Source organism: Argentina anserina, chromosome 1, assembly GCF_933775445.1.
Source record: "Argentina anserina chromosome 1, drPotAnse1.1, whole genome shotgun sequence".
NCBI lineage: Eukaryota > Viridiplantae > Streptophyta > Magnoliopsida > Rosales > Rosaceae > Argentina > Argentina anserina.
In genome coordinates this window covers 10,971,908-10,997,641 of record NC_065872.1, presented here as the reverse complement: position 1 = coordinate 10,997,641, position 25,734 = coordinate 10,971,908, and the positions used below count along the sequence as shown (strand labels likewise).

At 37.6% G+C, this 25,734-nt stretch overlaps 3 protein-coding genes across 7 annotated transcripts; 1 reads left to right on the top strand and 2 right to left on the bottom strand.

The window, feature by feature from the left end:
• Positions 1–127: 127 nt before the first annotated feature.
• LOC126789271 (GPI ethanolamine phosphate transferase 2) lies at positions 128–7,322 on the bottom strand. Of its 4 annotated transcripts, XM_050515401.1 has the most exons (17): positions 7,099–7,322; positions 6,878–6,980; positions 6,672–6,716; positions 6,408–6,575; positions 6,238–6,322; positions 6,042–6,148; positions 5,691–5,771; positions 5,374–5,426; positions 5,176–5,278; positions 4,476–4,619; positions 4,153–4,249; positions 3,326–3,551; positions 3,138–3,231; positions 1,973–2,971; positions 1,557–1,649; positions 1,161–1,444; positions 128–710 (listed from the first exon to the last, which is right to left on the bottom strand). In XM_050515401.1, the coding sequence occupies exons 1-17, from the start codon at positions 7,221–7,223 to the stop codon at positions 578–580; spliced, it is 2,940 nt and encodes a 979-aa protein (XP_050371358.1). In that variant the 5' UTR covers positions 7,224–7,322; the 3' UTR covers positions 128–577. The 4 variants fall into 4 exon arrangements, with proteins under 4 accessions (XP_050371358.1, XP_050371373.1, XP_050371365.1 ...); XM_050515416.1 differs by lacking the exon at positions 7,099–7,322 and having other exon boundaries at positions 6,408–6,541; positions 6,878–6,976; XM_050515408.1 differs by lacking the exon at positions 7,099–7,322 and having other exon boundaries at positions 6,408–6,580; positions 6,878–6,972.
• A 2,669-nt stretch (positions 7,323–9,991) lies between these two features.
• LOC126789259 (FACT complex subunit SPT16-like) lies at positions 9,992–14,225 on the top strand. 2 transcript variants are annotated; one of them, XM_050515388.1, is made up of 3 exons: positions 9,992–10,268; positions 10,354–10,418; positions 10,562–14,225. In XM_050515388.1, the coding sequence occupies exon 3, from the start codon at positions 10,621–10,623 to the stop codon at positions 13,867–13,869; it is 3,249 nt and encodes a 1,082-aa protein (XP_050371345.1). In that variant the 5' UTR covers positions 9,992–10,268; positions 10,354–10,418; positions 10,562–10,620; the 3' UTR covers positions 13,870–14,225. The 2 variants fall into 2 exon arrangements, with proteins under 2 accessions (XP_050371345.1, XP_050371336.1); XM_050515379.1 differs by having other exon boundaries at positions 10,354–10,431; positions 10,562–14,224.
• A 1,364-nt stretch (positions 14,226–15,589) lies between these two features.
• On the bottom strand, positions 15,590–25,296 carry LOC126789254 (kinesin-like protein KIN-14B). Its single transcript, XM_050515369.1, has 23 exons — positions 24,974–25,296; positions 24,699–24,822; positions 24,523–24,609; positions 24,165–24,335; positions 23,930–24,036; positions 23,415–23,546; positions 23,139–23,317; positions 22,882–23,043; positions 22,598–22,689; positions 22,358–22,509; positions 21,909–22,082; positions 21,365–21,511; positions 20,769–20,957; positions 19,675–19,746; positions 19,017–19,072; positions 18,694–18,910; positions 18,217–18,408; positions 17,923–18,114; positions 17,271–17,621; positions 17,020–17,118; positions 16,680–16,820; positions 16,433–16,591; positions 15,590–16,324 (listed from the first exon to the last, which is right to left on the bottom strand). Exons 1-23 carry the CDS (start codon positions 25,181–25,183, stop codon positions 15,872–15,874), a joined length of 3,858 nt encoding a protein of 1,285 aa, XP_050371326.1. The 5' UTR covers positions 25,184–25,296; the 3' UTR covers positions 15,590–15,871.
• Between the last annotated feature and the right edge of the window lie 438 nt (positions 25,297–25,734).

Sequence of the window (25,734 nt, the reverse complement as noted above, 5' to 3'; positions counted from 1 at the left end):
TAACAAACAATCTTTAGCATCGTGCCACAAAACCGATGGAGGCCATATCTCATAAAATGGCCCATGGCATTTTTATCGAGAATCTGCTACTTGACATCATTGGCTTCCCCAAGCATTCCAATACTAAATCTGAATTATATGATATATCTCATTATCCTTCTTTACATACTTTTGTGGCAAGTAACTTACAGAAATAAACTGAGGATCTTATAAATCTTGATACACCTGAAACCATTGTAGCTAAACAATGTTGATTCCGCTTTGTGTGAAGTCTTATTGTGCTCTTCATTTATCTAAGGTGTCAGGCTTTAGGTTTCAGCAAGTATTCAATGCTCCATCCCGAGCAAAGAGAAGGAACAAGTTACGGAAAGAAAGTTCAAAAGTTTTTAGCGTTGTGGTGTAAACAAGATTACAAAACGAAAACTGTATTTCTACTAAAACTATGCATCTGTTTTCTATTCTCTTTATTAAAGAGAAGTTTGTAGCTATCTGTATAAAAAAAAGTAGAAAATGATCTGTTTACACTGGTTTGCAAAGAAGAAGTAGCAGGCCTTAGCACGCTGAGCTTTATGTTATATCATTGCTGGTGGCTAAGCTTATATTGCTTCCCTGTCCTCAATCCCAGCACCATATATGCATATGTCACAGTTGCAGCTACAACAGTGACCCCAATGTACACACATATAGTTGTAGTGCAAACATAAATGTACCTGCAGAAAAGATGTAAACATCAAATTCCAGCCTGAGTGAAGTTAATATACGCAGTTGAGTGCATGTAGTTATATGCAATGCATCAATTATCAGAAGCTTTTATTCATTAATTTTAACTTTAGCAATTAATCACTGTTTCATCTATTATAACTTAGAATTGAATTATGCAATTCTGGACTGCAGATATATATTGGTGACTCACATTTGTAGGATTCTGTATGAATAAGTTGTATCAAGCTTACCCTTCTATTATTCAGCCTATGTAATGTCTTTTATAGTCCAATTTTTTTTATCAATATCTCATTCTATTCTATGTAAGTTTGTGTTTTTCAAAGGATTTTGTCCTGCATCTTTCCCTTGAAAGTTGCGGTAACATTTTTTCTAAAAAGCACAAAGAACAAAGTAAGGAACATCCCCTAGTATAAGCTTGAAGCACAGCGAGGACTTACTTTGGAGAAAAGACGCTCCAAACGAAAAGATGGTTCCTCATAACCAGCAATACAATGGTATAAGCTGTCAACAAAATGGAGTTCAAGCCCAGTGGAACTAGACAAGGAAAGCCAATCATCATTTTGAGGAGTTGTCTTGAATCTGCATCAGACGAAGATACGAAATAGCTTGTGTCCTTCAAAGAGATATACATCACCATGCTAAGAATAGATAGCGCTGGTGAAGCATAGGTGATAATGAACATTAAAATTCCAGATAATACTGTTGAATGACTTGAGATGCCCTAGCAACGAAGAAAATGTTCGGAAGTCAATTTTCTAATCGCAAATGCAGAGAAAAGTCTAGCAAATATAATTCTTTTAAAGCTGGACCTGCAAAGGGTACAGGGAACGTACAATAAAAGCTCCGGCAACATCAACAGTAGCTAGAGAATTGCTGTTCCCTAGTGCAAAATGGCCAGCCATTCCCAAAATGTAAATTGCAGAAACCTAAAAGAACACAAGACGCATCAGATGTAGGACCTAAAGAAGAATTGGGGATTATACGACACAATATAAGGTAGTGGTCTATTGCTAGATATTTAAATGTTATTTAGACAAACTCGGAGGACTTATTGACAGACATGCCACACATATCTTAGCTATCAAGTGGTTGTTTGAAATTGCTTACTTCTCACATTAAGTACTGAGTAGCATAATGGCCTCTGTTGACATACCAGTCTCCCAAAACCCAGTATGAATAGTTAACTAGACATCAGCATGCTCAATTCGAATAAATATATATACTAAAACAAGATGATATTGAAACTGACCTCTACCCACTGCTTGTGGTGCAGCCCACTATAAGAAAGATACAGTGTACTGGCCAAAGTTTGCACAAGTAGCAGAAATATAGGTATCGAGTTAATCGTTTGTTGGAGCAAAAGCTGCAGAAGACACCAGCAGCATATGTATGCCCACCCAATTACATATAAAGATTCTCTTAACTTCACCAGCAGTGACTTATTCTGAACTTCACAGGGAGCAGAGGCCGACATGTAAATATCATGACTCATGCAGGTCTCAGATGTTGAAAATGGTACTAGCCATGGCAGGGCGATAACTGTCCCACTTGTGGAAACACCCAGAATTGCATAAATCATTTGTACCAATGTGGTAGCACTGTAACTGGATGAGGCAAACGTACCATCCTGATGTCTAAGGATATGTTGTAAAACCAACAACCCAGAGATAAGAAAGCTGAATCCAATGACCAGAACTATATTTCTGTTTGTTCCAAATATAAAAAAGGCATACAAGCTCAAGGCGATCATCAGAAGGCATGTGACAACCTGTATTGATTTTACATTATCGTTCCCAGCCTGCTCAAGCCACTTAGATATGTCAGGAAGATTAGTATAATTCACGCCTCCTTGGTGCCAACCTCTCAAAATCCTCCCAGAAATTAGAAGCACGCAGACAGAACTGATTTGAAGACCAGTTTTTTTGTTTTGTCCCTTGGAGAAACTATGTACACTACTTTGTATTGCTTTACGCAATAATAACAACTGTGATGTGGAAGCCAGAAAATGCCATATATATTGCTCTTCCTCTACCAAAGAACTTGATGTCATACTTACAACGAGAATCAATACAACACCCATTACAAAAGTCTCTTCTAGACACCAGGTCTGCATGAGGCTTTTTAAGTCAAAAGGGCATTGCATCTCTCTAGTGTGAACTTCTTTGTAGATGTGAAACAAAAGGCTTAACAGTATCAGAGAAGATAGAAGCATTGCAACTATTCCAAGAGTTAGCAGGCCTACAGGTTTCTAGAAAATAAAAGGAATTGTTAGAGAAAAGAAAAAAAAACAGTAGCCCTTTCAAAAAAAAAACAGCAATGCTATAGTAACTAAAATCAATCGTTTAAGAAATTTTTTTTAGGAGGATCTAGTATCATCTATGTTCATCTTAGAAGGGAGAATAGAATATACATACATCAGTTGCTCTGTGTGATAGCCACTCACTTGCCATTCTCAGAAACTCATAGTATGCTGCAACAGTGCTGGTGTACTCTTTCCTACTATTAGACCTATTTACATAATTGCAAAGCAAGACTTGCATTAAATTGGCTGCTTTGTAATCTTGTAACATGATCAAAGTAACAGATAGTGTCATGTATCCACCTGGAAACTTCCTTTGACATCCAGGATTTTTTGAGAAGTGCGGCATTCATGTATAAGCAACAACATATCCTTTCTATACTCCCATAACACTTAGTTATTGTGGACTCTTGATCAGCATCTGAGCCATCACAAGGATGATTTCGACATGATAAACCAGGTATTTGTGCTTGCAATAATCTAAGTAATTGCCAGGAATTCAACTCCAGTGCCTTCAGATGTTGGTCTCCTTTACTCACAAAGACAAGAAAGCAAAATAAAATTTTACACAAACTCACAAGCTCAGTGGTACATGAGAATTGAGGCAGACAATCTAGTAAAATTGTATGGCTAAGAACATATATTACATTTCAATTTGAATATTCACGATTAATATTAACAAGCTCTACTGAATAAACTGAAATATACAGTTCACAGTATCATGAATAACTTCTCAATGTTAATTTAGTCGGGAAAAAAAAAACTACCAAAAGCTGTTGGGATATTTTGTTTATTTATTTTTTCTTTTAAACAGCATCCCTGAAGAAATCCTCGACCCTTTTTCAAGAACAAAAATAGGTACATGCATACCTCAGTAAAAATGGTATGCTGTAAGCCTGTAACTGTATTATTGTTATTAATGCCCGAGTTGTAAATATATATCCAAAGTTTTTCAATATATACACTAATGTTCACATATCTATGACACAATTATACAAACACATCATTCTTTCAGTGTCTTAAACCACCACCCAAATGCATACTTAAATATTCACATATATCTCATTTAACACCTTGAATAACCAACACAAGTATAACAGATGCATGTATAAATTTAGAGAGAGAGATACCACTTAAATATCCAAAGATTTCTGGAATTAGGACACCAACATTGTTCTTTGGAATTGGCACACCTAATAGATGAGCTAATGTTGGTGCAATGTCAACCTGAACAACCACAGAAGAAATGCAGGTGAGAGAGGACGAAGACAGCATAATATAATTCAAATCACCATTCTGCAGAGAACACAATTATTTTAGAGTGACAAAATTGCTTTGGTCTTATATTAGAGGTGCCTTTCCCTAGTCCAACAAGATAAATTCTGTTCACTTCAATGCAATCTAAGAAGATAAATAATAATCCAAGATCGTAACAATGCAATTCTATAATTACCTGGTTAACATTGTTATGGTTAGATGATAAAAAATCAGAGACATCATTTTGTAGGCCAATAAATAGTGCTAAGGAGTCAGTTTCTTCATATGAGGACCCTCCATGATTACCACTCTCAGTCATGCCATGGTCACTTACCACGACCTAGAAAAGATAATCAAACAGAGACATAATAATGATTAGTCAAACTTCATGGATAACAACGGATAGAACAGAGAGAGAAAAAGAAAAAAAATCCTTATAAATTTCAGAATGTTAAAAGTGACTAATGATACAGACGTGAGAATATAAGGAGAAATTAGAGAAAACTGGCATAGGAAACTGCACATTGAAAGTCTCAATCAGGGAGACATTGAGCAGATCATGTATAGTTGTCTAACAGTTCTACGCATTAAAATCATCTTCACATGATACTGAAAATGCCACAGAATACCAATTGAAAAAAAAAACAAAAAACAAAAAACAAAAAAAAACCTGTCACTCTTTGATGCTTTACTGCCTATATAGAAGATAAAGCTTCCTTTGCACACTAATGTATTGACTTATGAATCCCTATAGCTATAGGCCTTCATATTTTAGTCACTTCTTTTTTTATTCTCTTTCGTCCTTTTCTTTTTCATATTGGTCCTGGGCATTTATTCTACAAGATATAAATTCATGAGACAATTAAGAGTCCACAGCCAATAAGATTCTGACGTACCAAGAGTGTCTGCCCTTGATTATTCTTTTGATTCACTATATTAGTCATATGAATCATCTTCACCACCTCATCCATCTCTGTAAGTTTTGGGGCCATCAAGGCACTGAAATGATCAAATAAATGCCCAAGGAATCCTCAAAAAATTAAGATCAGAGGAACATGAAATAACATAAACTGCAATTAAAAATAAAAAATTACCTGTTGCGCCCACCAGTATGTCCGACATGATCTAAGCCCAGATAATGAAGAATCTGAAACATGATCAAGCAGAAACCAAATCTCATTCAAGGTATCAGACTTTTCCAATATCTAAAATCCATTACATGGACATTTTCATCATAATACCAAAACTACTTTTAAAATTATCCAGCACATCTGCAACTACACCGTAGAGGCTGTACTTTAAAGTAACACTTAAAATGCTGGGTCTTTCACAAAGTGGGAATGAGTACAAATATATTTCACATCAATTAATAACGAGTTTATAACTACGTTGTCTATTAGTTGAGGCTAACCAGAAAATCCCAGTCATCTCTGCTAAGCTCATGGTCCAGATGTCGAGAAACATTTTGATCCACTTGAACAGTATCTTTAACCTGCAGAATACATATGCATACATGGTACGAATCAGATTATAATAAACCTTCCTAACACCATCAGTCACAAATTTGACCGATATGACTTCAAGCATCAGATGACTTGTCAACTGAAAAGGTGAAAGATTGTATGCGAACTGGAAAACCAAAAATGGCAGTGTCCTAATCCCAAAGACATTCACTCCTAAGCTTTCAAAGACTTCTAAACTTAAGACCCACAATTTTAATCATCATATGCAAAATCACAAGGCTGGGGGTCAGAAGACTAACAAAGAAACTGGTCACTCCATCATGCCTCATAAACAATCCTGGAAACAACTTCAGCCATGTTTCATCACCAAGCATCACCATTTTCCACCCAATCTTCAAAAACTGCCCTGTGAAGCAAAGTACACAAGTAAAATTGTAATTCTGGACCGTCTCTAAAACATTTAACAGTTAATAATTCTTGCTAGTATCATGTTACCAAGAAGATTGTCATCGACCATAGCTTGTGTGTTGAAATTCAAAGCCACATCAAGGAATCCCCCAATTGCTCCAGAAACCATAGCCTGCAAACCAAACCAAGGGCCTATGAGAAAGCAGACTTCTAGAAGAATATTTATCCACATATTCAAAATATTGCCAGAAACATACCTTCAAACGAGGCATTGTGACTGTCGGGGGTGCGGCTTTAGCATGGTACCCGATTGCCATTCCATTTGAAAGCAATGACTGAGTATACGGCATAGCCTCCATCAAGTCCTTTCCTGGAGGCTTACCATCCTTGCCTAGAACAAACTCAGCTGGAAGACCATCAATAACCTAAACTGCCATGATCATACATAGAAACCATACTAAACACAATATCGACACGAAAAATAGTTTACAGAAGGAAAGGAAAGGAAATGAAGCATATACCATCAGAATTAGCCTCTCAAATGCAGGTGGGACTCCAGATAGTTCCTTCATTGCCAGATACAACAATCACACATTCATTATATTCCTCACAAGTCCAAATCTTGGTTGCCATATCAAATCAAATTAAAAAGAAAAGCTGTAAACTTTCAGGAACCCACAATCTCTAAAGAAAAAGATTTACCAAATGCAGAGTTAAAAAAAATTACCTTATAGAGTGACCTGAGCCGATGAGGAGGCACATCAGTGACATCACTGTGGCTCTCATTTCGATTTGAATTGCAAGTGGGTGCTCTAAAACTCTCGGGGCCACTGAAATCGTCAATAAAGTTTACACATTTGAATCAAAATCACAACATAAACGTAAAGATTCAATTTTTACTTGTGATTGTTTCTGGGCTTTGACTCTGAGAGAGAAAGAGGATTGTACCTGTGGCCGGGAAGGGTAGGCTTGACGGGGAAGAAGCCAAAGACGAAGAGAGAGAGGCCGACCAGCTGGATTGCAACTCCGGCGATGGTGAAGAGGGTCAGCTTGGTGCATGATAACCCAGGCATTGGTTGTTTCTTTGAGTATTGATAAAGGTTGGAGCTTTGGAGAAGAAGAAGAAGATGATGATGATGATGATGATGAAGGAGTGTTCCTACTATTTTGGATCCAAATGAATATGGAAGCACCAAGTAAATACTCTCCTCAAGTCATGAATTTCCAAATGGAAGTTCCATGAAATTACCAAAATGTTATCGGATTTACCTGGTCTAAAATATTAATACTGAGGACCTTGCAACTTGCAATGTCCCAAAATTTTAACTAGGTACACGTTTACTTAAGGTGTATTGATTTTTTTTAATCAAACATTTATATTTCAAGCAGAACCAAACTAATACACTTAAACATGACAAAAAGAGGTACTTCTTCTCACTTAATAAACTAACTATCCCTAAGAAAAAACTAGTCAACCACTAGCTCTCCTAGGTAAAACTAGCCAATAAAGTCAAGATTCACTTACATTTTTATGGTCATAAAGCACAAAAACACATGATACATGTGATGTAGAAGATAAAAATAAATTTTAACAACCACACCATTGTATCACTGTGACGCAATCTAATTTAAGCAAATACGGCAGAGGAATCTCGCTCCATCTCTGTCGAGTTTCCTTCAGTAATAGCAACCATTAGATCTTGCAATGATTGAGACAGAAGCGCCACTTTCTCCAAAGAACCAAGATTCCCAGATCCTAGCCAAAATGTGGACAGTCAGCCAGATCCACCTCAATCAAAAGCCCAAGTTGCTGACCCCCTAGCATGTAGGGTCCAGGCCCAGTAGAGACCAGGAGGTGCAAGTGCTGATAACCTCAAAAGTCCTCCACTGACGTTTCCACCGCAGCGGCTACCATCTTCAAAACCACATGTCAGAACACCAAGGATAAGGCAAAGAAGATGCCTTACGACAGGATCACCATCACCATCAGTTGAAAAGCACACCAATCCAGGCCGCCAACGCCAGTCATAAAAGACAATACCATCCCCCACAACAAACCAATAAAATTCGCAGCACACCTTGGTTGATGGATATTTGTGATCCATCACTGAACCCATGTAACAAATCCATGGAATTCCAAATCACAAAAGAGGAGAATAGAGTTGTGAGATGGCTGGGACACGAGAAACGACCGTCGCACGACCTGCTTGGCTAAGCACAACTCGTGTCGAGCCATAGAAGCGCACCACAAGGACACCACCCCGAGAGGAGGGGTTTGATTGGCCATCGATGATAGATGGAGAAATTTTTTTCGAGATCTCAAAAACCCAAAACGGCTATGGTAGAGAGAAAACAATACCTAAGACAAACTATTTTTTTCCTTTATATTGTATATGAATTTAGTGGGAGTTTTTTTTTTAAATGTATGGAATTTATAGGTCTAGGCATATTCAATACAAACTTTTAATTATCTATACAAGTTTAGGTGTATTTTCAATTAGGATTTTTAAAACTCATTATGGAATCCATGAAAAGCTGAAGGTATTCAATTATGACTTTTTAAAATTAATATAAGTAAGTGGGTATTCAAAATATCATTCATACTTATGGAATTATAAACTCATGGAATCTCATGGACTTTGTAGTATTAATTATACACCATAATCCAAAAATTGTCTAGCCTTTAGACCAAAGATTTAATGGACTTTTCCATGGACTTTCTCATTGTATTTTGTTTTTTTTTGTCTTTTCCTACAACCTAATATGTTTATTCAATCTATGATCCCATGATTTTTTTCTTCTTCTATATGTTATGTTCTTACCTTGTATCTTTATACTTATTAAAACATCATTCTCATATGTGGACACATGCCCAATTATAATAATAAAAATAATAACGATAAAAGAATTATGTAAAAAGAAATGAGAATAATAATTATATCAATGTTTTATGAACGCCAACTTCTTTAGCTTCAAACTTCCTGAACAATTTATTTAGTACCTATTGGTTGATAGATTTGAAGGGTTTATTTTATTTTATTATGAATAAGCAAGATTTTCTAATTTCTTTGTAATAGATGCAAGTCATACAACTAATAAACTTACTTAGAACAAAATTTGTTATGTAGAAATTTTTCTTAACATGCATTAAATTGTCATCCAATAGCACCCACAAGACGTCAACCCATAAGGTCAACCTAGATGTTTAAGACGCACCTGAGAGTGAAGCAAATTATCACGAAATTGTGGGCTCGTAGTTGAGAGACATGGTATGCACATACATTATGAGTACTGAGAAATCCATAGATTTTCGATCAATATGAATTATGTGGATTTCATGAATTGATAAAAGTATGTAGAAATCAACCAAAAGTTTGTGGTTGAAATAAATGATTATAATAATTCTATGAGTTCATATACTTTTTAAAGAGTATGTGGACTTTTTTAAAAAAAATTGTCAAATAAAATAAGTTCACACAAATCTAAATACAATACACCTTCATTATTTGAAATTGGAGAGAATGGTTAAAATTCATGTATTTATTAACACATTATTGACATAAACGAAGCGGAAATGATTTCTTGTAGAAAGTAATCATGTGTTTACTAACATATGAAAGAATTGGACGCGAGGGTGTTTAAGAATATGATTTGATATCTCTAATTCTAGTTGTCTCTAGTCCATGCACTTTTTCATTACAAGTAAATAAGCCACAGCTGGTGAATTACTGATGAGGTAAACTAGGTGATTAGGGTAATAAAAAAAGATAAGCAGTTTGCCAAAGAGAAGAAGGTGACTAATAATAACCCACCTGATACAAAGACCATTGGTCACTTGCAGGCTTGCAGCCCTTTGGCCTTTAGCGTAGACCCGCCACACCAAACCCAAACTCCCATCTTTCTTCCTCTATCTGAATCGGAGGCTCAGAGACGAAGTATAGAACAAGACCCAATTAGGGTTTCATTCTAATCAAAAACCCCCAAATTACCTTCCTTTCCTCAAAATGAGACCCCCACAACTCTTACTGCGTTAATTTCCAGTCGGCTCTTCCCGTTTTCCGATTGCTCAATCCGACGTCGCTTTGATTTTGGTTTTGGGTTATCTGATCTCAAATTGGGTAAGTAAAGTTGGTTTCTTTTTCATCTCTATATTGGATTTGGATTTACGAATTAAAGTTGAGATTTTTATGTGTTTGATTCCAGGCATGGAATTGGGTCTGACTTGCTTCAACTTGAAATGAAAGCTGATTTGAATTTGGATCATACAAGTACTGCATTCTGGTAATTCCAAGCTTTAAAGTTGCTTCCTTTATTTATCATAATCAAAGCTTGTGATGAACTTTTGTTATAAGTTATTGTTTTTGAGATGTTCTTTTGTGTTTGTTTTGGTTATATATATGTATATGATCAGTATGCTCAACTAGCTGAACTTGGAAGAAGCCGAAATCTGTAGTAGTTGAGCTGATTACAATGGCGGAAAATCGGAAAGGTAATGTGAAGCCTGCCAATGGGAAGGCATCAGGAACTACGGCGGGGAGCACGAGTAGCTCGAGTTCGTATGTGATTGATGTGAATAACTTCAGCAAGCGGCTGAAGCTGATGTATTCGCATTGGGATGAACACCGTGGCGGACTTTGGGGTGATTCTGATGCACTTTCTGTTGCAACTCCTCCGAGTTCTGATGATCTTAGGTACCTAAAGTCTTCGGCGCTGAATATCTGGTTGGTGGGGTTTGAGTTCCCGGATACGATTATGGTTTTCACAAAGAAGCAGATCCATGTTTTGTGTAGCCAGAAGAAGGCGTCTCTGCTGAATGTTGTGAAGAGGCCTGCAAGAGAGGCCGTTGGTGTTGAAGTTGTGATGCATGTGAAGCTCAAGAATCATGATGGAACGGGGATGATGGATAGCATTTTTCAAGCTGTGAAGACCCAATCGAGCTCCAGTAGTAGTTCTGGTCCTGTTGTTGGACACATAGCAAGAGAGGCTCCGGAAGGGAAGCTTTTGGTGACTTGGATGGACAAGTTGAGTAATGCTAATTTCGAGTTAGCTGATGTAACAAATGGGTTCTCTGACTTATTTGCTGTCAAAGACTCTGTGGAACTTACTAATGTGAGGAAAGCTGCATTCTTGACTTCGTCGGTGATGAGGAGTTTTGTGGTACCTAAGCTTGAAAAAGTCATTGATGAGGAAAAGAAAATTTCACATTCGTCATTGATGGATGAAACAGAAAAGACCATACTGGAACCTGCAAGAATCAAAGTGAAGCTGAAGGCAGACAATGTTGATATATGTTATCCTCCAATTTTTCAGAGTGGTGGAGGATTTGATCTGAAACCAAGTGCTTCGAGCAATGATGAGAACCTTTGTTACGACTCTACCAGTGTAATTATATGTGCTGTCGGGTCAAGGTACAACAGCTACTGCTCAAATATTGCACGAACCTTTCTGATTGATGCAAATTCCACACAGAATAAAACTTATGAGGTTCTGCTTAAAGCTCAAGAAGCTGCAATTAGTAAATTAAAATCTGGGAATAAGTTAAGTGCTGCATACCAAGCTGCGGTGTCAGTAGTTGAAAAGGAGGCTCCAGAGTTGGCAGCAAACTTGACTAAAACAGCAGGAACTGGAATTGGGCTTGAGTTTCGCGAGTCTGGTCTTAATCTGAATGCCAAGAATGATCGGATTTTCAAATCAGGCATGGTTTTCAATGTGTCTCTTGGTTTTCAGAACTTGCAGGCGCAAACAAAAAACCTAAAGACACAGATTTTTTCACTGTTATTAGCTGATACAATTATTGTTGGTGAAGGGAATCCTGAAATTTTGACTAATATAAGCTCTAAAGCTGTGAAGGATGTGGCTTACTCATTCAATGACGATGATGATGATGAAGCAGAGAAGACAGTCAAAGCTGGTACTAGAGGTGCTGGGAGTACCAAGAGTAAGGCCACACTTAGGTCAGACAATCATGAAATGTCAAAGGAAGAACTACGGAGGCAGCATCAAGCAGAACTTGCCCGACAAAAGAATGAGGAAACTGCTAGGAGGCTTGCTGGTGGGGATTCTTCAGCTACATATAATCGTGGTGCTGGGAAGACAATTGGTGATCTGATTGCATATAAGAATGTCAATGATCTGGCTCCTCCAAGAGAGTTAATGATTCAGGTTGATCAGAAAAATGAAGCCATCCTCTTGCCTGTTTATGGAAACATGGTTCCCTTCCATGTAGCCACCGTGAAGAGTGTTTCTAGCCATCAGGACACTACCCAGGAGAGTAATCGGAATTGCTACATCCGTATAATCTTCAATGTACCTGGTACCCCATTTAATCCTCATGATGCAAACTCCCTCAAATTTCAAGGATCAATTTATTTAAAGGAAGTTTCATTCCGCTCTAAAGACCAGAGGCATATAATTGAAGTAGTACAGCTTATTAAAACCCTTCGGCGCCAGGTTGCCTCAAGGGAGTCTGAAAGAGCTGAGAGGGCAACTTTAGTTACGCAGGAAAGGCTGCAACTTGCAGGAGCCAAATTCAAGCCAAAAAGATTGCCTGATCTAGAAATCCGTCCCAGTTTTGGTGGTCGTGCAAGAAAGCTCACAGGATCACTAGAAGCCCATGCAAATGGGTTCCGATATTCTACTTCTAGGGCTGATCAGCGTGTGGATGTTATGTTTAGCAATATCAAACATGCATTTTTCCAGCCAGCAGAGAGGGAGATGATTACACTGGTTCACTTTCATCTGCACAATCATATTATGGTGGGAAACAAAAAAACCAAGGATGTACAATTCTATACAGAGGTGATGGATGTAGTCCAGACACTTGGTGGGGGAAAAAGGTCTGCATATGATCCTGATGAGATTGAGGAAGAGCATCGTGAGAGACAACGAAAGAACAAAATTAATATGGAGTTCCAGAACTTTGTGAATCGAGTAAATGATATGTGGGGGCAGCCTGAGTTCAAATCTCTTGACCTCGAGTTTGATCAGCCTCTTAGAGAGCTTGGCTTCAATGGAGTTCCTCATAAATCCTCGGCTTTCATTGTTCCAACTTCAAGCTGCCTGGTGGAGCTGATAGAGACACCATTTGTGGTAATTACTCTGAGTGAGATCGAAATAGTGAACCTTGAGAGAGTTGGTCTTGGGCAAAAGAACTTTGATTTGACTATCGTATTCAAGGACTTCAAGCGAGATGTATTTAGAATCGATTCCATCCCATCAACATCACTAGATGGCATCAAGGAGTGGTTAGACACAACTGATCTCAAGTATTATGAGAGCAGGTTGAATCTCAATTGGCGACCTATACTGAAAACTATTACAGATGACCCTGAAAAGTTCATAGAAGATGGTGGATGGGAATTTTTGAACCTGGAGGTCAGTGATTCTGATTCTGACAATTCTCAGGAGTCAGACCAAGGGTACGTGCCTTCAGATGTACAGTCAGAATCAGGCTCAGAAGATGAGGATGATGAAAGCGAGTCATTGGTGGAGTCCGAGGATGATGAGGAAGAAGAGTCTGGAGAAGACTCAGAAGAGGAAGAAGGAAAGACGTGGGAAGAATTAGAGAGGGAAGCCAGCCATGCAGACAGGGAGAAAGGAAATGAATCCGACAGTGAAGAGGAAAGGGCAAGAAGGAAGGTGAAGTCTTTTGGAAAAGCTCGGGCACCAGATAAGAGACCTCATGGCAGCAGCCTTCCTAAGAGGCCCAAATTTAGGTGATTGATGACACGGTATGCAGCAGTTTGAGCTAAGCGTAAGCAGGTGAATTGATTACCAATATTATAGGAGTTACATTTGTTGATGTTAAAGAAACAGTAATTAACTGATAAATAAAAAAATAAAAAAAAGGCAATAGGGTTTTTTGTCTACATTTTCTGTTCAACTTCTCCGTGTATGTTAGAGAATTTTTTTTTCTTGTATGATAGCAGATAAATAAATAATCTATATGTTTTCACAAATATTCAGTTACTGTACATTAATTTGATAGATTTGTGTTCTCTTGCATGATGTGGCACTTGCACTAGTTTTAGAGTGGAATTAAGAGGTTTGTGTGAAATTAAAGGAAAGGGAAAATTGTAATCGTGTTTAGGAGCAAAATTTATAATAAAAATATTTGATATTCATATTTATAGATGGTTTCTTATGTTTGGTGAGAATACTAGTACCCTAATTTGCTTCTTACTTTGATATTTTGATTGTGAATCCATAAGTGAGATTAGTAAGATTTTGAGTGAGGCCAAATTGTGAACCCATGAGGCTAAAATCAGCAAGGGTGAGTCATGTAAGATTTATACGTTGAGTATATGGTCAGTTATGATTTCAGTCATCATTCTCTAAATTTGTTCACTTGAAAATCATGCAGTGTTTTAACTTCTTACAAAACAACTTATTAAAGATTGTTTTTCATGGCCTTTCACTTTTATTTATAGTTGGATTTATATAGTATTTTAGTATTCTCCAACATCTTACCAGTTACAATTAAACTTGTCATAGTACATACAATTAATATGTGCATGTATTTACATGCTTCTTTCTTCCTATACTTTTTATGTTTATTTCATCAAATCAGTTCATGAATCATATACTCATGTCATGTAGTGTATATTTTAATAGATAAATATTTGATGAGTTGCCACAAAGTTTACTATGTGACGAACTTGTTTTTTAAAATTTGGTTGGATTTGGCTCTAATTTGATCACATATCTCACCAGGATAAGACGAAAATTGAAGTTTTACTCTTTAGCCTGTGACGAAAATTGGTTTCCAATCAATTTTGCTGACTGAGACTCACCGAGTTCGTGTTTCTCTCAAAGTTGCATTGTATGACGATGAGCACAAGTTCAGGTTTCTTGCCTCTAGCATTTCACTTGCCAAATACTCTAGGACCCCAAATGGCCTTATATGCCTCAGTTGTTTTCCCAACCTTCACAGCACATTTCTTCTCAAAAAATAAGAAACCTTCATAACATAATGCCAGCCTCCAGATGAGCCTGAAGTCGATGATTAGATGCTTCAGCCAGAATAAGTTTCCGGCATAGGATGCACAGTTCAGTCATGGGGATTTCTATCGAAATGCTTTAACTTGTTGCATTCTTGGTTTCTCACAAGACAAAAGGATTTGCTTTCAGTGTTCATTTCCATGTATTCTGCCGCATTAGTTTCACTTGATTTGGTTTAGGACCTTAAAATCACACAGGCACTTGGGAAATGGATGATACCAACCCGGTGAACCCGCTGTATAGAGGTCGAAGGTTCTTTTTTCCATTCTTTTTTTTTTTAGCAGAAGGTTCTTTTTTCCTTTCACTTCACATCTGTCACCGTCTTTAAAAATCCATCTTGATTTGCTTGAACTAGCAAATCGTCTCGAAACAATTTGTAATACATCGCAGAACAGAAAGCACCTTCTCAATGAGTAAACTTTTCAGTCCTGCGCTCCCAATGGGTTCGGAATCATGACAATGCTGACCATGGATCACTTTCAGCTTTAAATGGCAAATAGAATTGCTAGAAGTTCCACTGGCCATGAATAACTTACATGAGATTGCTAAAAACATGTCAATGATACAAGCATGCTATGTGTAGATACCGTGCAGTAACACAGTTTACAACAGACTGCACACTATAGATTTTACAAAATACAACCGTTTGCGCATGCTGAAAATGAATAGCTACATGATACACGCGACGCACCTCAACCATCAAGTTCACAAAGCCTTCTTTTTATGACTTGACATCTTTTAGGACTCCACCCTTTTCAAGCTCACCAACTAAATCCCTCAGTGAGGGAACTTTCATGGCCAATGTCCGATATAGCCGAGAATATCGAGCTCGTGTTCCATCTGCAGTCCTTGCCAAAGCAAGCAAGCTTAGAGCCTCAGGGAGTTGGGAAAATACATGTTTCATCTCCTCAAGGCTCATGTTTTCTAAGACTGAAGGTCTTGGGACGACTCTCACAATCTCACCACCTTTAGGTTCTTGAATCTTGGAATCTGCTTTAATAACTAATTCTGAATTTGAGTTTGCTCCACACTTAATGATGAATGGGGTTGTTGAACCTGTATTGAACTGCAGCACATTCCATTGGGCCACATCAGTTTCAGTACCATATCCCAAATCTGTTGATGGTTTGCGAGCATGAGACTGTTCATGAAGGTCATCTTCTTCAGGAATGGACTGCAAGAAACATAACGAAGTTACAGTGAGTAAATTTTGTAACACAAGCAGAAATTAAAAACCATTTGCCAAATACGTATATCTAACAGTTCAACGATTCACAGATACCTGAATCTCGTGACGAGCATCTGCAATTTGCCTTTGTGCACATGGATGATCAATCTCCAGAAGGGATGGCATACGTTCAGCAAGTTCATCTAGAGAAGCAAGCAATAGTTTCTTTTTATTCTTGCTCAAGGTGCTTACAGAGGATTGTCGCATTATATCCTGTAGACATATTATGAGTTCTCCTTTCTTAATTTACAATAACCCAAATCAATGAGAAAAATAGTAAAAAAAATGCAAAGATGCAAACCTTGACTTGCTTCACTATGCCATCAAGGGAAATGAGAGACGCTAATCGTGAATCTTCAGCAGCGGTAGAAGGATTCTGAATAGGTGGGCTTCCATCTTCCAATGTCAGTAAGGCTGCATCACTTCGAATTTGTTGCAAAATCTGATAAAACAATAATTTGGCATAATGTCTGAGAATTGGTTTGTCTGAGAATTGAGTTGTCAAAACTAGAAAGGAATTACAGGTGTATAGAATTGGGTTGTCAAAACTAGAAAGGAAATACAGGTGTATAGAAATAGAATTACATCCTTTTTCTTAGTAAGGTTCTTCTCATTTCAATATGTGCAGATAGAAAGACTACCTTTCTCCTTTTGTGATCAACAGACTCAAGAGCTGATCTCAATTTCGCAACTTGTGCCGCATCTTCTGCCCCTTCTGATGCCAATGTACCAGCAATGTCCTGGAATATAAAAAGAAAATTTGAAAAGACAACCAATGATTCATTGATAAAGATATCAAAGGTCCATTTCAAACAAGTAACAGCCCTCAAGGATTTTCATGGACCAAAGGAAAGTAAACTATATAAGCAAACAACCCATGAACACTATCTACCTTCAAGTGCTGCAACTGAGAACTATAAACTCGCTTTGAATACTCAGATAGAAGTTGACCAAGAGCATCTGTATTTGGAGGAATTGCAGCACCAAGTCCGGCCATCCAACCATCCATGATCGCAGTTGAAAGAAGCTCCAACTGACCGGTTGCACCTCCGGATGCATCATCTCCAGTAACAGAGAGAAAGTCAAAATGCTCTGCGAGCCAGGATCTGAGTTGGCGCTGCAGCTCACCAGCAGGTGTATGAACAAAGAGAGCAGCAAGAGCTTTGTTTCCAACTGCAAACATTTTTGCCTCCTCATTTATTTCCCTTAGCTTCCCTGCAGTTATTTGCTGCCTTGGAGAGTCCTGTACATATAAGCAATAATTGCGACATCTTATAAACCATTTTTAACATGAGAACTGTAAAAGGACTAAAAGCAAAGTGCAAAAGTATTAGGGCGTTTAATGCAGGTAATGCGGAAAAAAAAGGGGAGAACTCAAAGACTAACAAGAGTGTACAATCTTTCGTTTTTAAAAGAAAGAGAAAATCTCTCGGTTTTGCCTGTGTTGGAAGAATTCTCATTTTTATATCCCTTTCCACTGTCGTCATTATATCCAAAGCCAAGAGAGAGATATATATATATATATATATATATATATGGGCTACCTGATCAAGTCCGCGTATCTTTGATACAACAGATGAGAACTTGGACTTCTTTTCAGGCCTTAGGTTCACTTTGAACCCTTGGACATGCACAGCAACATAGCTCACAGGAGATCTTCCAGGGCTGCTACCCCGACTGGAGCTTCTACTACGCCCAGTATTAGTCTTCTCCAGAAAATTCTCAACAGGAGATACCTATAAATAAAAAGATGGAAATCCAGTAAACACTAATCATATGCGGGAAGAAGAGAGTACAGCAGCAAACTGAAAATTCACATGTGTCTCTTATTTCAAAACCTTGATGGACTGCAGCTCTGGTGATCTAGCAAGCAAAGATCTAATGTACAAAATTCTAACACGGGATACAAGCATGGTGTCCATCACTCTCTGTGGTTCCATTTTACGAACAAAAGAGAAAACAGCATCTCTTATTTCAGCAAGTATTTCATGCTCCCTTGACGCCCCAGCTTTAATAACTGCAGCCAGAACCTGTAAGAGAGAATATGTGTACACATCAAACTTGAATAATAATGAACTACCAATATGAAAACTATATGCAGCGTTTCTGCAGAAATAATAAAAATAATCATCCCAACTGACTTCAATCAACTTGGTGCAAAGCCTTTTCTTTGTTAATTTTCTTTTGGGTAAACGAAAGTTACATAGGACAGAAGTGTACCATCAATAGCTCATATTAAAACAAATTTATTGTGAAATAATTATTATCATTGCACATTATATAAATAAAAAATATAGAGCCAATGACCAACCTACCAGCATCAAAAGTTTGTTTGCACCATCTGAAATGGCAGCTAGACTGTCATGTTGTTCAGGGTCAAAATCATTCAAGGCAGAAGTAAGATATTCTCCTGCAGGGGTGGTTTTAACATTCTCAAGACCTGATTTCACCAGAGCAACTGTACCATCAGTTTTATCTGCAGTAACTGCTAGTGATGAAGGAACATCCATTGACTGCCCCCTACTATCATTCCTGTTTTAAAGTAACAGAAAAGGTTTAGTCAAAGAAAAACTTCTTTCTAGCAGATGCAAACAGTTGAAAAGTATAACACAAGCAAAAATGACATGAACCATATTACCTGACAAGGTCCCGAGATTGAACATTTATCTGCCCCTTTGATAATGGACTTGACAACTGAAAAGAACATTACAATTACATAATCAGAATTCAAGAGGAATTCCAAAACAAACCACAGATATACAATTACCCAAATCTCACACCCGAGGGAAAATGATGTGACACGGTTTGTCTGATCATCATGGCATTAGAGAATGGGAAAAAATTGTGAACATAGTTTCTACAGAATTTCACATGAGCGATAATGAATATTATCCTAGTAGTTCAACCATTACATGACATCACGCTTTTGCTATTAAAACTTTTCATAATTGGACATCGCACAAAATAATCAGTTATCCACATCATATGACATAAAGAAAAACGCATGATATAGCAACCAGGGAGTCAGAGACTCGGCTTCTCATGAACCATGAAACTCTACACAATTGCAACCACAAGGATATCAGATATGAATGGACAATCAAAATGAGAAAGAGGGATACAGACGGGGCAAGAAGAGCAACAGCAACATAATGATGTAGAAAAGTAGCACACATAGGTGGTCTGTGGGTGTGTTGTGTGTATGTGTCTATGTCTAAGTGTGCAGTGTGTGTCTGTGATTTGCAGCTGTATGACAAGATGCCCTCCAGAAAATTTATTAATGGAATAGAAATTACCTGTGGTGGTGCAGCCACAGATACTTTCTCTGTCAATCTATCGAACAACTTTTCATTTTCTTCATGCAACCTCTGAAGAGCAAAGTCATCAATTCAGAACCAAACAGAACAGTAAGAGCATACTAAATATCACACTTTGATGCACAGATGCAAAACCAGAAATGAGATAGGACACTACAAAACACAACTATTGGTTCCTAAGGACGGCAATTTTTAATGAAATATAATTCAAAACAAAGACTAGAGAAACAATCCAGAGGTAGTTCAAAGGAGACCATGACATAATCATGCCTTGTGTGTCCTTACAGTAGTTATTGCATCTCTACTATTAGAAAGTCAAGCCCTCAAAAATACCACCAAAATGTGTCATGCCAATGATACCCTTTATATCAAACAAAAGTACATAAAAGGATTCTCCAATAAGAAACACATAAAACCAAATGAAAAAAAAAAAGGTTTCAACAAATATAATTCTGAGTTTTTCCGCTATTAACCAATAACACGTGCATCGAGGTATGAGGCTAGTATTTAAAAATGAGAATCAAACCCATATGTTATAGTTTAGATTTAACCCATATGTTATATGTTATAATTGGATTTAACCCTCCTAACAGTTTTTTGCTACAGTGAGATCTGTAGAGTGGATTAAAAATGGGTACTCACTGATAATTCCAGATAACTTAAATGCATTTCCTGTTCTGATTCGGGGTATTGTCGAACACAGATTAGGATGGATAATACATACTTGAGCCCATTTACAACTTCATTTTTTCTCAATACCTAAAATTTCCCAAAACCCCCTTCGCGAACCAGGGATCAAAATTGAACTGAGACCTCCTTTTAAACCCTACAATTCGTAGGGGATACGAAGCTCTAGCAAATAGAACGGTCGGAACAATGAGGGTGTTTGAAATTCACATAACATGGGAGCAAATGGCATTTACAGTTCCTAATAACGCCTCATTGTCTAACCCATTTACCGCAACAGATGATCACAAATATAAGAGGACAGTTTGGATGTCATGATGGCTCATGATAAGTAATTAGCATTATTCTACACAGTACATATGTCAAATTACAGTAGAACAGCTAACCTCAATTAATGCATCCCGTTTCTTAAGCTCCTCTTCCAGTTTCTTAGTTACTAGCGGAGAATCCATGTCATCCCCAGTTGCCGTGGAGTTTGACAGAGTTGCAGACCCCAGTTCTGAGCCTAATGTTGTCCGACCCTCACAGGAATGAAGAGCTTCATTGAGTTTGGATTCAAAACTCTTTACTTTGTCCTGAAACAGCAGTTAAACTTACAGAAGATCGTACAGTACAATCTTGTAAACTAAAAAGCTTTTATCAATAAAAATATAAATATGAGAATTTCCGTTTAAGAAATATAACAATAGGTCCATAAATTCAATTCCTTTTAGTATGCAATAAAATTGAACCTTGAAACATGTTCATCCACTTGACAATGAAAAAGTGGCACCATTATGTTAATATAAAAACCAGATTCAGCAACATACATGTATAAATATTTACACACTATGATTGGGCTGAATTATATCTCAAACATTGCCAAACAAAAGTCATGAAAACAAGCCCAGCTGCTGAGTGCCTCAGTTGTTTTATGGTTGTTGAAGGCATTATATCAAACATTAAAAGAAGTAAATGAGTATAATAAGAAGACACAGCCAACCTGCAACGCTTGAATCGTAGAATCTCGCTGTTCAATCTGTATCTTTTGGTCTTGCTCTTCCTGTAACAGTTGGGCAACTTGGTTTCTAAGCTGTGCGTTTTGTTCCCTTTCTATCTTTTGCTTATCTGCAAGCATAATATTCTCCGACTGCACCAAATGAAAATATGAAACCAGATTAGCAACTACATGATCAATAACAATGAATCACATTAGATGAGTCAACACCAACACCAACAATGCAATAAATAACTAAACTTCAACTATAAAAAAAATTATCAATTGGGAGATCAGCTATTAATCTTGAACACCTTCAAAGGTTAAGCTGAATCGGGGTAAAAAATTTCTGACTTCCAGTAACATGTAATGCAGTGTATGATCTATCATTTAAAACGAAAAAAGGGAACATATCTTATAGATCAACATGAATGGTACAATAACAGCTGGAGAAACAATCAACATCAACCAGAAAGCTAGACCAAATGCAATAACTAGCAACAATCAGTAATATCCAAGTCAATTGGAAAGCCTCAGAAAATTACAAAACCTTTAAATCTGACTGCAATGTATAAGAAACTTTCCAGGCCTTCTGAACTTCATTGAAGAGTAATACACACTGATCATTGGCATCCTTTAACGCATGTTTAAGTCCCAAAACCTCTTGTTTCAGATCTTGACTTTCTTTTTCTTTTTCATATAACTCCTTTCGTGCGTCGTTAGCCTAAGCAGTCAAAAATTCAATATCAAAAATCGATTAATTATCTTTGCTTAGATTAGTGTGTTAATATGAACTAAAGAAATAGATTGTCTTGAAGGAATCATAGACTCAGCAAGTTTATGAAGGAACTCCAGGTTTTATATTGAGAACTTTTTTTTTCAGTACTAAATTAAAATAATAATTGTATCTTATTTTTAAGCATTAAATAAGCTTCTAGTAGTAATAACTCAAGTCCAAAAAGAGAAGAATAAATAAGATAAATAAAAAGAGGAACGTACTGTATCTCTCCATTTCTTAATTGTATCTCGATTACCAAGGCTTAGAACAGCATTTCGAGCTCTAGAAGCGAAAGTGAGAGATGACAATGTCTCCGACAGATTCAACGCATTAGGACAAACATTAACAATCATCAGAGATTTTGAACTTCCACCTGAATGGTATGATCAGTTATAACATAAATGTCAAAACAGCTGTGAAGTGGGGTGGTTTAGCATATAAAAAAAAGGAGACAGGATTACCTAGTGAGTCTGCAAGTACTTTGGTCAGCATCGAATTTTCATAAGGGATATCATCCTTTTTCGAAGTCAAAGATGACAAAACATCACCCAATCTGCGCACAACATCAAATGCAATTGAGTACATGTTTTAAAGTAAATCTAGAAACATCAACATTTTGCACATTAAAAAAGAGACAATAAGACATCAACATATGCAGTGTTCATGCAATAATTCAGTATGGGCTGAAAAAAAACTACATCTCAGTTACAATAAACAAAAAGCTCTTATTATCATTGAAACATACGCTGAAAGAGATTTCATGACATGCAGCAAGTCCGTCACACGCTCACTGCTATCATCTTCGGCAATTAAGCCTTCACTTCCAGCTAAGTCAACCAAAGATAGCTTGCTGTATGTATTTTCCCCAGTGATCATATTATTATAGTATATATGTATTGTGATGATCCTGAGAATAGAGAAACAAGATATATACCTCAGATGAAAACAAATTATCTATGCATAACCATAAACTAAAAACTGTTATAAACATTTGGTACGTACAAATGAGAAACATTGAACTTCAAGGGATCATTTCCTCTTCTCTGAAATGCAGCTTTCAATACTTTAGAGAAGTCCAGTGGGTTATCAACTTTTTCCTGGACAAGTTCTACAAAGAAGTCTGGAGATCCCATGCGAATCTTTGGCAAAGCATCACCTGGATCCGAGAGTAAGTCCCTTATCTGAAAGAACATGGAAGTAGTCACATCAAAACTACCATGAAATCACATGCTTCAAAGCACTTAGATGAGCAAGAAACCAGTATATATTACTACAGACCTGTTCATTGTAGAGCTCAAAAACTGTAACAGAGAACTTGAATCTAGAAGTAGAAGTTGAATCAGAGTTGGCTAAATCAAATAGTTCCTCGAACGACCGAGCATACAAACCACGGTCATGGCTAGACCCTTCCTGAAAAATGTGAAAGATAGCCAAATATCATTTATGTTGTTTGAAGTGAACGTGATCGAACTGAAACTACTCTCAAGTATAAATGAAATGGCCAGGAAAAAAATCACTTCAATAATAATGGAGTAACCGCAGGTTATTTCTATGGAAACAGATTCCTTCTCCAGGCTTTAGGCTTTAAGGTTCTTATAGTTAAAAATCACTGTTAATTTGTTACATGATTTAGAATTTAAAATGCTTCATACAAGTATTTCATAATAGACATTTGGTACAAGGCCTTGATAGAAATATAGCAGTCCATCAGGGATCGCATGCTGAAGTATAAACACAGAAAAAAAAAAAGACAACAAAAACACAGACATAAAGCAAGAGGAGTAGAGAGTAACCATAGTGTGTGTCTTTCCTGAGTTGGTCTGCCCATAAGCATATATGGAAACATTATATCCATCCAATGCAGATTGCACCAATGGCTGAACATCACGGAAGAGTTCAGCTGACAAACAAATTAATCTGTCATACTTTAGAAACACATGTACTATAAAGTAGGAGTACATTACATATATTTAGGACAACCAAAACATGAAGGAGAGTATATAATGAAAGACAAAAAATTTATTTCACCTTGTCCAACATGAGGTCCACAAACTCTGTCGAGTTCAAATTCCTTCTTGGGGTTGGCCAGGGCAGCATCACCAGTAGTGACACGGATATTGCAATCATCAGGATATTCAACAACCGAAGGACCCTCATCCTCGAACAACGGTCGCGTACGACAATAAACTCTTATGTTTCCTGTAATTTAAAAGACTGAATTAAAACATGACTATCACATTTGAATTCTGAAGCTTTGGCTATACTCAGACCAACTTTGCGGCATAACTAAAACGTGAGTGGAAATGCATGAGTTTGTTCGAGCGTGCGCTAGTGTGGTAAACGAGACAGAGTCCCAAAAAGAAGAAAACTCACAGAAAATGAGTACCTTTGGCTGTCAATAAGTCATTGAACAACCTTCTCTTCTCGTTGATCAACGGCGAAATCCTAGCCTCGGTCTCCACCGCAAACTGATCTGAAACACTCACAAATCAATCAATACATCTCAAAATCACTTGCATCCTCAAAAGTTAAAAACACTCAAAAACTTTGATTCATTCCTACCTAGCTTCCGTGTTTTCGCAGCAAGAACACCAAGATACCGAGTCACTCTCTCGAGTTTCGCATTGGAATACTCACTCAACTCACTCGCTTCCTGCCTCAACTCCAAGTAATCCTCTCTCGCAAGCTGTCACCATAATCATCATCAAAAACTCAAAACACCTCATCAAACACACACACAATCTCTTCCACAAGCTCAAACCACAGACCTCTAAACCTCAATTACAAAATGCAGTTCAACACTAATCACCTCGATTAGAGTTTCCGAAACCATTTACCTTAACCTTATCCTGAAGCTTCTGGAGCTTCGCGGCCACGGACAGGTTCGAAAGCTGGGACTGAGCCAACGCGTTGGCGGCCGAGATCGAGTACCTCCTCCCCGGCGGACGGTAGCCGTCGTCGCTGTCACCGTTCGCCGAGGAAGACCACTTCCGCGGCTCGAAGCCGCTGACCTCCCAGTTCCACTTGTTGCTCCTCTGCTCCGCCATTGTTTCAAAACCCTAGAGAGAATTTTGAAACTCTGGTTTCAAATTTTTTGGACCTAGAGAATTGGGATCATGTGATAATTTTCAAGGGCTTCTCTTTTTTTTGAATTTCGTTTGCTTTTTTTTTCCTCCTTTTTGATTTGGGAGTTGGGACATAAAAATAAAAATGGAGCGGAGGGAGACAGAGTGCGCCACGACGTCGTTTTTGGGGTTGTAGGGGGACACTTTAGGGTCGCACAAGTTTTGTGCTTGGTATTAGTTCACGTCTCGCTCTCTCAGTTTGGGACGAGAGAGATAAGTCACGTGCCCTGCGCGTGCGTGGGGGTTGTACATCGTGTAGACCTAGCTAGAGAAGTAAATTGACCGACTGTGCAGTTATAATATTGATATGAAGAGACCTTTTCTCCGGTACTTGGACATATATATGTATATACACACACGACGGTAAGCTAGGTTAATCAGTTCTTTCTCTTGTAGTATATCACAATTGGAAAATGCATCAAGTGGATGTTAAGAATGTTATTTCAGATGCAGTTTTACATGAGGAGGTTTGC